The sequence below is a fragment of the Astatotilapia calliptera genome, chromosome 9, assembly GCF_964374335.1.
Source record: "Astatotilapia calliptera chromosome 9, fAstCal68.1, whole genome shotgun sequence".
NCBI lineage: Eukaryota > Metazoa > Chordata > Actinopteri > Cichliformes > Cichlidae > Astatotilapia > Astatotilapia calliptera.
The window spans coordinates 31,252,757-31,266,088 of record NC_137430.1 but is presented as its reverse complement, the minus strand read 5'-3'; the positions used below and the strand labels follow the sequence as shown (position 1 = coordinate 31,266,088).

The window sequence follows — 13,332 nt, the reverse complement described above, 5'->3', positions numbered from 1 at the left end:
AGTTGAACTTGGAACTTGGAGAGCGATCTGCTGCAGTATCAGGATCACAATAAACTTTATTGTCCAGCTGCTCTGGATGAACACATGACAGGAAGTGGTTTTCTTTTTTTTTAATTAGCAAAAGAAAAACACCAACTAATCATTGGCTCAGCACGCTGGGAGAAGTTGAGCATTTGCTGGCAGAAAGTTGGAGTAGAAAAGTCTTTTCACTGATAGAAGCTCATTGATCAATGGTCATGAGTACCTTTCACGAAGAGTTTGGGGAATGGCTGCAATCACATGGTCATGAGAATTTGCATATTAATGGTCAAGGAACTGACCTCCCAGCCCATTGTTCCTTCAGTGGTGCTAGTTTCAGTCATTATGTAGGTGGAGCTGGGGGCCTGAAGGAGTTGAAAGTGTGGGGTGGGGGAGTAACAGGTCTGTCCCTGTTTGTGGAAACCACAGGAGGAGCTGTTCAGGCTGTTGCTGGGTGTGAATTGTTGATGGAGTCTTTAAACTTGTAGTTGCTGTTTTCCAGACTGAAGCAGAGTCGTTAGCTGAAAACTGGTTTTAGAGCTTCATTCAGGACACCTTCTCAGGCTCTTACAGCCTTACCTGTATCATAACAAAGTGTATAAACCCCAATCCACCTTTAACATGGTCCTTCTCCCAAACCTTCAAATAGGACTTTCTGGCCCTGTCATAGTAAAGGGCTGCTTAGAATATTAGAGCCACTGTCACAAAGTTCTTCCTGAAGTATAAGTGAGTGAGAGAGTTTCCTCACTTTGCAGCACAACACGTCTCACAAGATTTCTACAAGCAATCAGAGTGAAATTTGTACTTTGTGTTGTCAGATGAACATATGAGACACTTTGACTCTTCAGTGCAGTGTGGAGCCTAACAAAGATCTGTTTTGTGTCCCAGCTGATCAGCAGGAGGAGAAGAGTCTGACGGAGCAGCAGAGGAACATTTTCAGCCATCTGGACTCAGCTGAGTCACTACAGAGGAAACAATGAGCTCAACACAGGTGTGTGTGTGTGTGTGTCCGTGTGTGCGTGTGTGTGTCCAAATGTGCTATAGATAATCTCTATAGCACACTTGGACCACCCATAAAGGGTTAATGGAGGGAGTTCAGTTTGTTCCACGACTGCATTTCACTCACTGCCTCTGTTTGTTTCTCTGTCACTGCAGGACCAACGTGGACCAAGAAGTAAGCGCTCTCAGGAGGCCGACAAACCTCACAGAAGAAAGGGAGAGAGAAAATACAGTTGTGACGAGTGTGGGAAGGATTTTACCGTTAAAGCTTCCCTAAAAATGCATCAGGTCATCCACACTGGAGAGAGACCGTTCAGCTGTGGAGACTGTGGAAAGTCGTTTACTGGGTCTCGAAGCTTAAAAAGACACCAACTCATCCACACTGGAGAGAGACCGTTCAGCTGTGGAGACTGTGGAAAGTCTTTTACCGGGTCTGGAACCTTTAAAAAACACCAACTCATCCACACTGGAGAGAGACCGTTCAGCTGTGATGAGTGCGGAAAGTCTTTTACCCAGTCTGGAAGCTTAAAAAACCACCAACTCATCCACACTGGAGAGAGACCGTTCAGCTGTGGAGACTGTGGAAAGTCTTTTACCGAGTCTGGAACCTTTAAAAAACACCAACTCATCCACACTGGAGAGAGACCGTTCAGCTGTGATGAGTGCGGGAAGTCTTTTACCCAGTCTGGAAGCTTAAAAAACCACCAACTCATCCACACTGGAGAGAGACCGTTCAGCTGTGGAGACTGTGGAAAGTCTTTTACCGAGTCTGGAAACTTAAAAAGACACCAACTCATCCACACTGGAGAGAGACCGTTCAGCTGTGGAGACTGTGGAAAGTCTTTTACCGGGTCTGGAACCTTTAAAAAACACCAACTCATCCACACTGGAGAGAGACCGTTCAGCTGTGGAGACTGTGGAAAGTCTTTTACCGAGTCTGGAACCTTTAAAAAACACCAACTCATCCACACTGGAGAGAGACCGTTCAGCTGTGATGAGTGCGGGAAGTCTTTTACCCAGTCTGGAAGCTTAAAAAACCACCAACTCATCCACACTGGAGAGAGACCGTTCAGCTGTGGAGACTGTGGAAAGTCTTTTACCGAGTCTGGAACCTTTAAAAAACACCAACTCATCCACACTGGAGAGAGACCGTTCAGCTGTGATGAGTGCGGGAAGTCTTTTACCCAGTCTGGAAGCTTAAAAAACCACCAACTCATCCACACTGGAGAGAGACCGTTCAGCTGTGGAGACTGTGGAAAGTCTTTTACCGAGTCTGGAAACTTAAAAAGACACCAACTCATCCACACTGGAGAGAGACCGTTCAGCTGTGGAGACTGTGGAAAGTCTTTTACCGAGTCTGGAACCTTTAAAAACCACCAACTCATCCACACTGGTGAGAGACCGTTCAGCTGTGGAGACTGTGGAAAGTCTTTTATCCACTCTGGACACTTAAAAACACACCAACTCATCCACACTGGAGAGAGACCGTTCAGCTGTGGAGACTGTGGAAAGTCGTTTACTCAGTCTGGAAGCTTAAAAACACACCAACTCATCCACAGTGGAGTTAAAGCGTACAGCTGTGATCAGTGTGGCAGAGCTTTTACTCAGAGTAGCAGCTTACAGAGTCATCTAGTTACCCACTCTGGGATTAAAGCATACAGCTGTGACGTTTGTGGAAAAACCTTCAGCCGGAAACAGCACCGAAATACACACCTACGCATTCACACCAGACATGATGTGTACAGCTGTGATCAGTGTGGTAAACTATGTTTAACAGGCACAAAGTTACAACGCCACATGTTTACCCACTCTGAGGAGAGACCTTATAAATGTGACTTGTGTGACAAGACTTTTAAATCTCCATATGACCTGAAAGCACACCAAAAGATCCACACAAGAAAGACTCTACAAGTGCAGTTACTGTGAGGTATGTATCTATATTTTTATCTTGTCAACCCAACTGTTTGAAACAACTTGTATTAGCATGTTAGCAATTTTACTGCATGGAAAAACACCTCTGAGTGATTATTCAGACTCTAATCACAGGTTTTTAGTGATAGTGTTTGAGAATTGTATTATTGTTATTGTAGCATTAAACTAGTATTAATTTAATGGTTTTACTCTTATCGTTTTTATAGCAATTTAAATTGAGCCGAGTGTGATAATGTAAACAGTAAAATGTAATTGGACGTCTGCAGAGATGCTCTTTATTTCAGGCAACGTTCAGGGTGAAAATGTTGAAGGACTGACTTACACTGTGTTTGTGTCTTTGTTTAGAAGCAGAGCGACACAGATGGATCCAGTTCTCAACCCTGTCATCGCTGTGGGAAAGACTTTTTTGCGACCTTTGCGGAAAAACTTTCAGTCATCAAAAGACCCTAAAAATACATCAACGTAGACACACTGGAGACAAACTGAACTACTGTAAAGAATGTGGGAGAGGCTTCACCACTTCAACGGACTTCAAACAATATGAATGAAAATGTGCCTCGTTACATTTTAAGCTTTCTAAACTGTTCTACTGTAGTGTTCATGTTGAGTGGTTAGCTTTGTTCCAGCAGTTGAATCAAAAATCTGTTTCCTGTTATGTTTTTAATGAATGCATCGATCCATGTTTTCTGCAGTTTTTTTTCAGCTTGTTTATGATATGAGATCCTGCAACAGTTAAACCAAAATTTTACATGTTAAATAAAGAAATGGTTTACTGACAAAGAGTTTGAGCCGTGATGTCATTTCCTGTATATCAGAGCAACACCTGAAGTTACCAATGTTTAAAGTCATAGTCAAATTATGTGTCAGCATGACCTTGTGAAAACTGCTTGGCGCTGCTTCACTATGTTATCTGCTAACTGTTAGGGCGTAGAAGGACGAAACTCCCAGGATGACCAGTGCCAGGACCTTCCTGATGCAGAGAGTTGTGTGTGGGGGGGATAAAGGAGAAGCTGAGGCATCCCAAAGTTAAAGCTGGCATAACTGAAACTTAATGTTTGATGTGTGTTGTGGTTCTCTTGCGCGCAGTAATTAATAGCTTGAACACAGCAGAGCTTGATATAAAGACCTGGGTGACAACTGTACAATATAAAGCGCCTTGAGGCAACTTTTGTTGTGATTTGGCGCTATATAGATAAAAATTGAATTGACTTGGTTCTTTAGTAGGTCTAGAGGGGTTAAACTGCGTCCTCACATCTGCTTCATGAATATGAAGGGCTGTAGTGGGAGAAGGTGGTTTGAAATCCTCATAGGTGTGAAGTGAGGAGGGGGCTCCTGTGGGTGAAGTCTTTGATAGCATCGATGGCTCTGTTGTGGGGGGAGCGGGGAAGGTGGGGGGATGAGTGACTAAAGTGTCTCTATAGGGCTTCGGAGTTGACGTCACGCCGCAATGCATTGTGGGAGCGCAGCTCCATTTTCGGGGTCTACGATCCAAACAAATACACTGTATTGGAACGGCGACTACGACAAGAAACATGCTTAAAAGCAGCTCGAAAGAAAACGGACGGTATAGAGATCGATTGCGTCCAGAGGCGAAGCAGCGGTATTTGAAAAAAATGGAGTGCATCGCAAATCTGGACCCATACGGCAGTGGAGTAAAGACCCAGACGACTTACCGCAACTGTCCTACCCCGATATCTTCACCTATCTTGTTTGTGGAGTAAGTGCTTACACTGCGAACCAGTTTTGTAATTACAAATCACTGGAGGCGCATATCCAATTTACAAATGGCTGGGTGCAAGATTTGGCTATTTTCAAGCCGCCAAAATCTGAGTACGTCGTCATTCATACCAAGGTAAGTCAGCTGGAGTGCATCGAGTGACATAGCCATTTTCCACCCCCCACCATAATTAATGTTAAATCTTTATCATTGAACTGTTAAAATATCGTTATCATATTATGTGCCCATAATTGTATAGTAGATGCAAATTAACACATTGATAATCGGGCAAATTATTAACGCCAATCAGTGTCCTCCCTGTCTCATTTCATTTATTGTCTTTACATCAACCTTGTCCTTGCATGTTACAGGTACTGCACTCCCAAAGATTGAATGAACCTGCATTACGACCATGGGTAATTGTAAGCACCACAGGGAAGGTCGAAACTGCACACTGCACCTGTATGGCCGGAGTTGCTGAGACCTGCACCCATGTCGCTGCACTTCTGTTTAAAGTGGAGGCAACAGTGAGGATACGTGGCACAAAGACAGTCACAGATGAACCAGCCTACTGGGTTTTGCCGGGGAACACAACCAAGATACAGCCAGAGGTTGGCCATAACATTGACTTTACATCTTCAGCAGCACAAAAAAAGACTCTTGATGAAAATATAAACGGACCGTCTGTGGTGAAAGGCAGAAGAAGCCGTCCTTCAAAAAGAAAGATTCCCTCTGCTACGTTTGAGGAGTTGTCACCAGTGTTAGACACACTTCAAAAACACAATAAAGCAGTGTGTTTGTCTGGATTGGAGAAATACTACACATCACACACTGTACAGTCATCCACATTACCACTGTCTCTGGCGTGTTTGCACAGCACAGGTGCACAGTCCCTTGGCCTTACCGAGCTACAACTGCACTGCGTAAAGTACATAAACACAGCTAAAGTAACTGAAGAACAGGAATCACATTTAAAGAAAGCTCAGGAGTTGTTTCAGAAGGTGTGCCTTCCTGAACTTGTAGGAAAACATTTCTCTAAGCGAAATGCAGCCCCGTGTGGTCACAACGTTTTTTCTTCTGGTGTCTAGTTTTTTGTCAGAAGTGCATTGAAATATGTATAACTTGATTTCAAACGTGCAGCACTTACCATGTACCAATTGTCAAAGTGTGAAATAAAGAGTGCAAAGCAGTTATTTGTTATCTTGCTTTTATTATAACGTAATTTTAGTGAAACAAAGAGTCCAAAGTGATGATAAACTTTCGCTTATAGTATACAGGTACAGAAATTGTTACATAACGCAATGTCAATGTGTTCATACAGTCACACATACAAAAAACTAAAAAGGTTTTCCTTTTTTAAACAATTATTAATTAACAAGTACAAGTCTCATGTGTGCCTGGTTTCACTACCACACTGGGGCACATGTTAACCAAAACACAACACACCCTCACAATTTTATCAAGGAAGGTAACGTCTTCACCCTCACATGGAAGAAGAGAACGGATTGGCATGGTAGTATGTAGCATTTTGAATTTGTTGCGCAAACTGCCAATTACTCGTTCAACATGGATTCTTAGGTGTGCAATGGCTCGTGTATTTTCTATGTCCTTGGCATCTAGTTGACAGAAGCCCCTTGTAAATGCTGGGATCTTAAAGCTTAAATCCAACTTTGATTTAAGCTTTCTGTTCTCCTCCAGCAGCCGGTTTATTTCTGCTCTGCTCTGTACACAGTGCACACAATCATTTGTCAGTTGTTGATCTTCTGTCTGTTTCTCTCTGATATCAATGTTTTCTGCATCAGCACCCGTTACCTCTGCTTCTACTTGTCCAGCACAAATTTGTCCCTCAGCCAAAATAACAAGGTTGTTATGGTGTTGCTCTTCGGTGGTGTCCATCTCTGGCTGCTCTTCTGTGGTAACTTCTGCTGAGGCTTCACCTTCACACTCTGCTGCTCCATTGTCAAAGCCTGTCCAATAAAAAGAGTGCAAATACACAAGGGAACTTTTAAATGGTTTATACATTAAGGCCGTATGAATACTCAAAAATGTTTGTGTTAATTGACTAAGATCAACTTTTAAAATAAGAGACTGTGGCTGGGGATGCGGTTGTCGTTTACCTCCAAATAGTACTTTATTTTGTGATAAGAACATATTTAGAACTTACCGGAATGAAAATGTCGTGAGCACACCAGCTGATATCTGGAGACGTAACAGAACTTGATATCAGCTCGTCTCACGGCTGCTATCCAGGCTAGATGCCTTCGTTTGGTAACATCCGATACATGAGCTCCTTCACGTTGCTTCCAGGTTGGGAAAGCATAAAAAGACAATCCAACCTTATTCCCGTGCCGGTCGTAAGATCGAACATTGCAGCCGAGCACACAGCAAGTACGAACCATGGCTATGCTATCGCTCCTAGCTTAGACCCCCAAAATGGTGAATCGGGCCAAAATCCTTTCCACGCCCACCCCCGTGACATCACGCTCCGAAGCCCTATTGTTGGGGAAGTCTCTATTGAGGTGTGAAAGCCGCTTGATGGATCATCAAACCGACAGTAAAAGTCGTTGTGGGTGTTGGCCAACAGCAAGTCGTCAGTGGGGTGGGGCTGTGTGCTTCCTGAAGTGAAAATCTGGCATTTAAACATAAATAGGAAAAACTCGCTCACAGCTGACTAATGAACATTTGCATGCATGCTTAAGAACTGCATTGACCCCATTTCACCCAAGGTTTAAAATTCTGCCTGCAAATGTCAGAGGTGTACTCGTCTGTGTCCATATTTTCTCCAGCATACGGGGGATTCCCATCATAATGAGTCTTTTGGTAAGAGGTGATAAAGAACCTAATCAAAATTTTCCATCCAAATTCCCTCCATCTTTGTGAGGTAGTGCATTTCCATTGTTGTTTCCATATTTGAGTCCATTTATCCTGTGTTATGCACACTAGTAGTAGTAGTAGTAATAGTAATCCAGTCTAGAAGTAATAAATTAATTAACAGCATCACTCTGAGACAGAATATTTTGAGATGTTTAGAGATATTGCGCATATGAAATAAAGCAGCTCTACATATTTGTATAATGTCCTGGTCAAATATTACTCCAAGATTCTGACAGTGCTACTGGAGGCCACGGTAATTCCATCCAGAGCAAGTATCTGGTTAGATATTATATTTCTAGGAATTCTAGGGCCACGTACAATCAGCAGCAGAAAGTTAGACATCACCCAGGTCTTTATATCTTTAAAACATTTCAGCAATTTAATTAATTGGTGTGTGTTACCTGGTTTTATGGATAGACAAAGCTCAGTGTCATCTGCATAGCATCTACTGCAGGGGTCCAGTGTCCCTGCAGGTTTTAGATCGCACCCTGGGTCAACACACCTGTATCACATGATTAGCTCATTACCAGGCCTCTGGAAAACTTCGGCTGTGTCCCAATCAAGAGACCGCTCGCTTGAAGTACGCGCACTACGTGTACTACGTACGGTGCGTACTATAAGTACGAGAAGTGCGGAAGTGAGAGGCTTGTGAAATGGGACGTTCTAGCCTTCGTCGCGCTGTTCAGGTTGCCTAGCAACCATGATACTAACCACGAGAAACGTTACATACAGCTTTGTTTGACAGAAATGAAGGAGAAAAAAAAAGTGTTTTGTTGGTCATTCGTTTTTGTCATGACATCACTCTGATTAGTTGAGTATCTGAGGCTGAGACCACGGGACTGTAAAACATGACTGTTGGGCTTCATTTCTGTGCTGAACTGTCATTTTAAGATTAGTTAGTAAATAACAATTAGCTAATGTTGGAGGGAGGGAGGGAGGGAGGGAGGGAGAGATCAGAGCCTTAAACAGGCTGACTTCTGCTAAATGGGTCAAACTGGGCAGAAAGTCTACAAACACATAACATCCTTATAGAATATGATGTAACACTATAGATCAACTTACCTCAGAATATATAAAGCATAAACAATTACAGCAATATGATGCAACAAACACAGCAGTGTTACTGATCCAAAATACTCAAAGCTTCATAGAACTGAAACAAACATTTGTTTTTAGCTCCATTCTGCTGCTGATACAGACTTTAGGTTTCTGAATATTACACTTGTTGCTGCCTTTCATAGTGTGTAACTTGAAGGCCCTGAGTACTTTCTCCCACACTGAAAACACTGGAATGATCACATTATTTGAACATTACCTAATTAGACTGATTCAGGACAGGACATGTTAAACTTTCCTAGCAGTCCTTCACAAACAGGGAACAGTCTGTCTATTCTCTCCATCTGTCAGCTGCTGCTGGCTCTTCCTCCTCCTCTTCCTCACACACTGCTGAGTTTGTCCTGGTGGATCATCAGGGGTGCAAAGCCTCACAGATGATGTGCAGCAGTGGGTCCCTCAGTCTGTCCTCACTCTGGACACTTGCAGTCGTCACACATGGAAATCAAATGTGTGATAAGCTGCAGGATTCAAACACAAGTGTAACTTATAAACACATGTTCATACTTTTATTCCACAATCAGAGAGAAAGAAACAGAGAGAGAGAGCAGGACAGACAGACAGGTGAGAGTCTCAGGTGTACACACTGCTACAAACAGGATTTAGTGTTTGTGTTATTACGAGTGCTAAACAAGAAGTTCCCAGATGGTACAGTGGACACATGTGTGACTGCTGTGATTAAAGCATCTTTTTTTCAGCTTAACGAGTGAACCGTCAGCTCGTTCAAACACACGTTAAAGTCTGTTTGGCTCGACACCACCGAACAGAGGCAGCAATATAACATAGCTAACATTAACAGTGCAGTGAATCCTGCTTGTGCCGTGATGTTCAGGACTGCAAACCGAGCAGCATCACTGACTTTCAGCCTGTTGTGTTTGTGGATATATGACTGACTTTAATTATCCACAAAATCATCACAATCTCTGTAAGATTAAAGTCCACTATTGAGCGGCGTATATTTTAAAGTAAAGGCTTTAAAACCAAGTAAATGCTGAAAGTACAAACATGACTAATGACACATAACTTTGCCGACATGTGGCCAACAGTAATGTTTTAATGTTCTTCATTATTCAACATTTGCACATAAATAAGTGATATATTATTCAGTACTTACTTTTATCAGTTTACTCCTTGGCCACTCCGCTTCTGCCGTCTGCCGCAAAATTATCCACACCGACTGCCGTGCTATGAATTGTGGGATATATTGGGCCACGAAGTCTACACCGCCACAGCCTTAAATTTCAGGGAAGTGAAGGACGCATTTGAGGGCCGCATTTCAAGCAGCCTTTGAATTGGGACAGCCTTCACTGTGATGTAATCGGCCTTAAAATGCGGCCTTTAAGGCTGCAGACCCTGAATTGGGATACAACCTCAGTGAGAGAGAAAGGTGACTGAGGAAGAAATACTCAATGCATTCTCCTTGGGCTCTCGCACTCTGGGGCCTCTGGATGTCTGGGGCCTGGATCTCCTCCATGCCTGCTTCATGCCCTGGGGGACAGGGTTATGGCTCTCTACAGCCTCTTGCAGACCATTACATGGGGAAACCATTTGAATACAAGCGCGCTGATCCACACAGGTGTGCACATGGGTGTTCACAGTTCGTAGACTTAAATTACATCTTTCTTGGCTGCTACGTCAAAGCACATTGTGCGCTGTCTGTCCTGCGTGCTGCACAACAACATTCAATATTTAGTGTTTACTGCTGTTTACACTTAGCTAGATTAATGTGATGCTAGAATAATGTGTTGTGTTTAGTATGTTGCTTTGGCTTTTTATTGCTTGTTTTCTATTCTTTTTCTCTCAACAGGTGATCCAGGAGATCTTTTTTCCCTTTCTCACTGTCCCTCTCCCCTTCTGTTTTTCTTTGCCTTCCTCTTTCTTTCTCCCTTTCCTATCCCTCACTCATGTCTGTCCCGTGTGTAAAATAAAATAAAATAAATAATAAAAACAAAAGTCGATCAAATGGACCAATACGGCAATGCCATGATGACCCATTTGGCAAAGTAAATCCATTGGGTATCCTTGTTGATCTTCAGACAACAATTCTGACGGCTAAAGAACCAAATGGGACAGGCAAAAAAAAAGAAGAAAGGAATTCCCTGACAGATAGCAATGCTCAAAAAGGCATATAGTTCAATTCAATTCAATTCAATTCAATTTTATTTATATAGCGCCAAATCACAACAAAAGTCGCCTCAAGGTGCTTCAACAATCATATGACCCCCTATGAGCAGCACTTTGGCAACAGTGGGAAGGAAAAACTCCCTTTTAACAGGAAGAAACCTCCGGCAGAACCAGGCTCAGGGAGGGGCGGGGCCATCAGCTGCGACCGGTTGGGGTGAGAGACGGAAAACAGGATGAAAGACATGCTGTGGAAGAGAGACAGAGGTTAATAACAGATATGATTCAATGCAAAGAGGTCTGTTAATACATAGTGAGTGAGAAAGATGACTGGAAAGGAAAAACTCAATGCATCATGGGAATCCCCCGGCAGCCTACGTCTATTGCAGCACAACTAAGGGAGGATTCAGGGTCACCTGGTTCAGCCCTAACCATATGCTTTATCAAAAAGGAAAGTTTTAAGCCTAATCTTAAAAGTAGAGATAGTGTCTGTCCCCCGAATCCAAACTGGAAGCTGGTTCCATAGAAGACGGGCCTGAAAACTGAAGGCTCTGCCTCCCATTCTACTTTTAAATACTCTAGGAACAACAAGTAGGCCTGCAGAGCGAGAGCGAAGTGCTCTAATAGGGTGATATGGTACTACAAGATCATTACTATATGATGGGGCCTGATTATTTAAGACCTTGTATGTGAGGAGCAGGATTTTGAATTCAATTCTGGATTTAACAGGAAGCCAATGAAGGGAAGCCAAAACAGGAGAAATATGCTCTCTCTTTCTAATCCCTGTCAGGACTCTTGCTGCAGCATTTTGGATTAGCTGAAGGCTTTTCAGTGAGTTTTTTGGACATCCTGATAATAATGAATTACAGTCGTCCAGTCTGGAAGTAATAAATGCATGAACTAGTTTTTCAGCGTCACTCTGAGACAGGATATTTCTAATTTTAGAGATGTTGCGCAAATGGAAGAAAGCAGTCTTACATATTTGTTTAATAAGTGCGTTGAAGGACATGTCCTGGTAAAAAACGACTCCAAGGTTCCTCACAGCGTTGCTGGAGGCCAAGGTAATGCCATCCAGAGTAAGAATCTGGTTAGATACCATATTTCTAAGATTTTCAGGGCCGAGTACAATAAGCTCAGTTTTATCTGAATTAAGAAGCAGAAAGTTAGCGGCCATCCAGGTCTTTATGTCTTTAAGACATTCCTGCAGTTTAACTAATTGGTGTGTGTTATCTGGCTTCATGGACAGATAGAGCTGGGTGTCATCAGCATAGCAGTGAAAATGTATGCTATGTCTTCTAATGATGCTGCCTAAGGGAAGCATGTATAATGTAAACAGAATTGGTCCAAGCACTGAACCCTGTGGAACTCCATAATTAACCTCAGTGTGTGAAGAGGACTCTCCATTTACATGTACGAATTGGAGTCTATTAGATAGATATGATACAAACCACTGCAGTGCAGTACCTGTAATACCTACAGCATGTTCTAATCACTCTAATAGGATATTATGGTCGACAGTATCGAACGCTGCACTAAGGTCTAGCAGGACAAGCACAGAGATGAGTTCACTGTCAGAGGCCATAAGAAGATCATTTATAGCAGGGGTGCCCAATCCCGGTCCTCGAGAGCTACTATCCTGCAGCTTTTAGATGCATCCCTACTCCAACACAGCTGAATCAAATGGTTTGATCTCTTCAGCATGCCATCATGTTTGGCAAAGGCCTGATAACAAGCCATTCATTTGATTCAGGTGTGTGGGAACAAGGATGCATCTAAAAGCTGCAGGACGGTAGCTCTCGAGGACCGGGATTGGGCACCCCTGATTTATAGCCTTCACTAAAGCTGTTGAAACCTGACTGAAACTCTTCAAATAAGCCATTCTTCTGCAGATGATCTGTTAGCTGTTTGACAACTACTCTTTCAAGGATTTTTGATATGAAAGGAAGGTTGGAGATTGGCCTATAATTAGCTAAGACTGCTGGATCTACAGATGGCTTTTTGAGTAAAGATTTAACTACAGCCACCTTGAAGGCCTGTGGTACATAGCTGATTATTAGAGATAGTTTGATCATGTTGAGGCTGTCATTTTTAGCATCTACATCAGGGGTCAGCAACCCTAGGCACGCGTGCCACAGTTTGCACGCGAAGGGTTAAGTGTTGGCACAACCAATGCTGGACTGGCCATCGGGCATTTCCTCGGTGGCCCGGTGTCAGGAGTTTTCCTGTAATGCAACTCAGGTCAGAATAAATGACACTCAGACAGGTTTGCAGGTTTAACGTGCACACGGGTGAGAGTTCAAACGGAGACTCACACTCCGCAGCAGTTGCCACCCTTTATTTATACTCAAGCATGTTTGCGTCACAGACACATGAGTGGAAGAGATAACATACAAAGGTAGAGACTTCATCACATGCAGGAAGAGATAACATACAAAGGTAGAGACTTTGTCACAGACACATGAGTGGAAGAGATAACATACAACGATAGAGACTTCGTGCTGAGCTTGCACAGTGTAACTTCTCTAGTAAAAAGAGCAAACACATCTAGAGAACCTTAA

General features: G+C 43.0%; 1 protein-coding gene across 1 annotated transcript; it reads left to right on the top strand.

The window, feature by feature from the left end:
• The first annotated feature begins 872 nt into the window (after positions 1 to 872).
• LOC145431173 (uncharacterized) lies at positions 873 to 3,731 on the top strand. Its single transcript, XM_080306695.1, has 3 exons — positions 873 to 1,009; positions 1,174 to 2,944; positions 3,295 to 3,731. Exons 1-2 carry the CDS (start codon positions 995 to 997, stop codon positions 2,941 to 2,943), a joined length of 1,785 nt encoding a protein of 594 aa, XP_080162821.1. The 5' UTR covers positions 873 to 994; the 3' UTR covers position 2,944; positions 3,295 to 3,731.
• Positions 3,732 to 13,332: the final 9,601 nt, after the last annotated feature.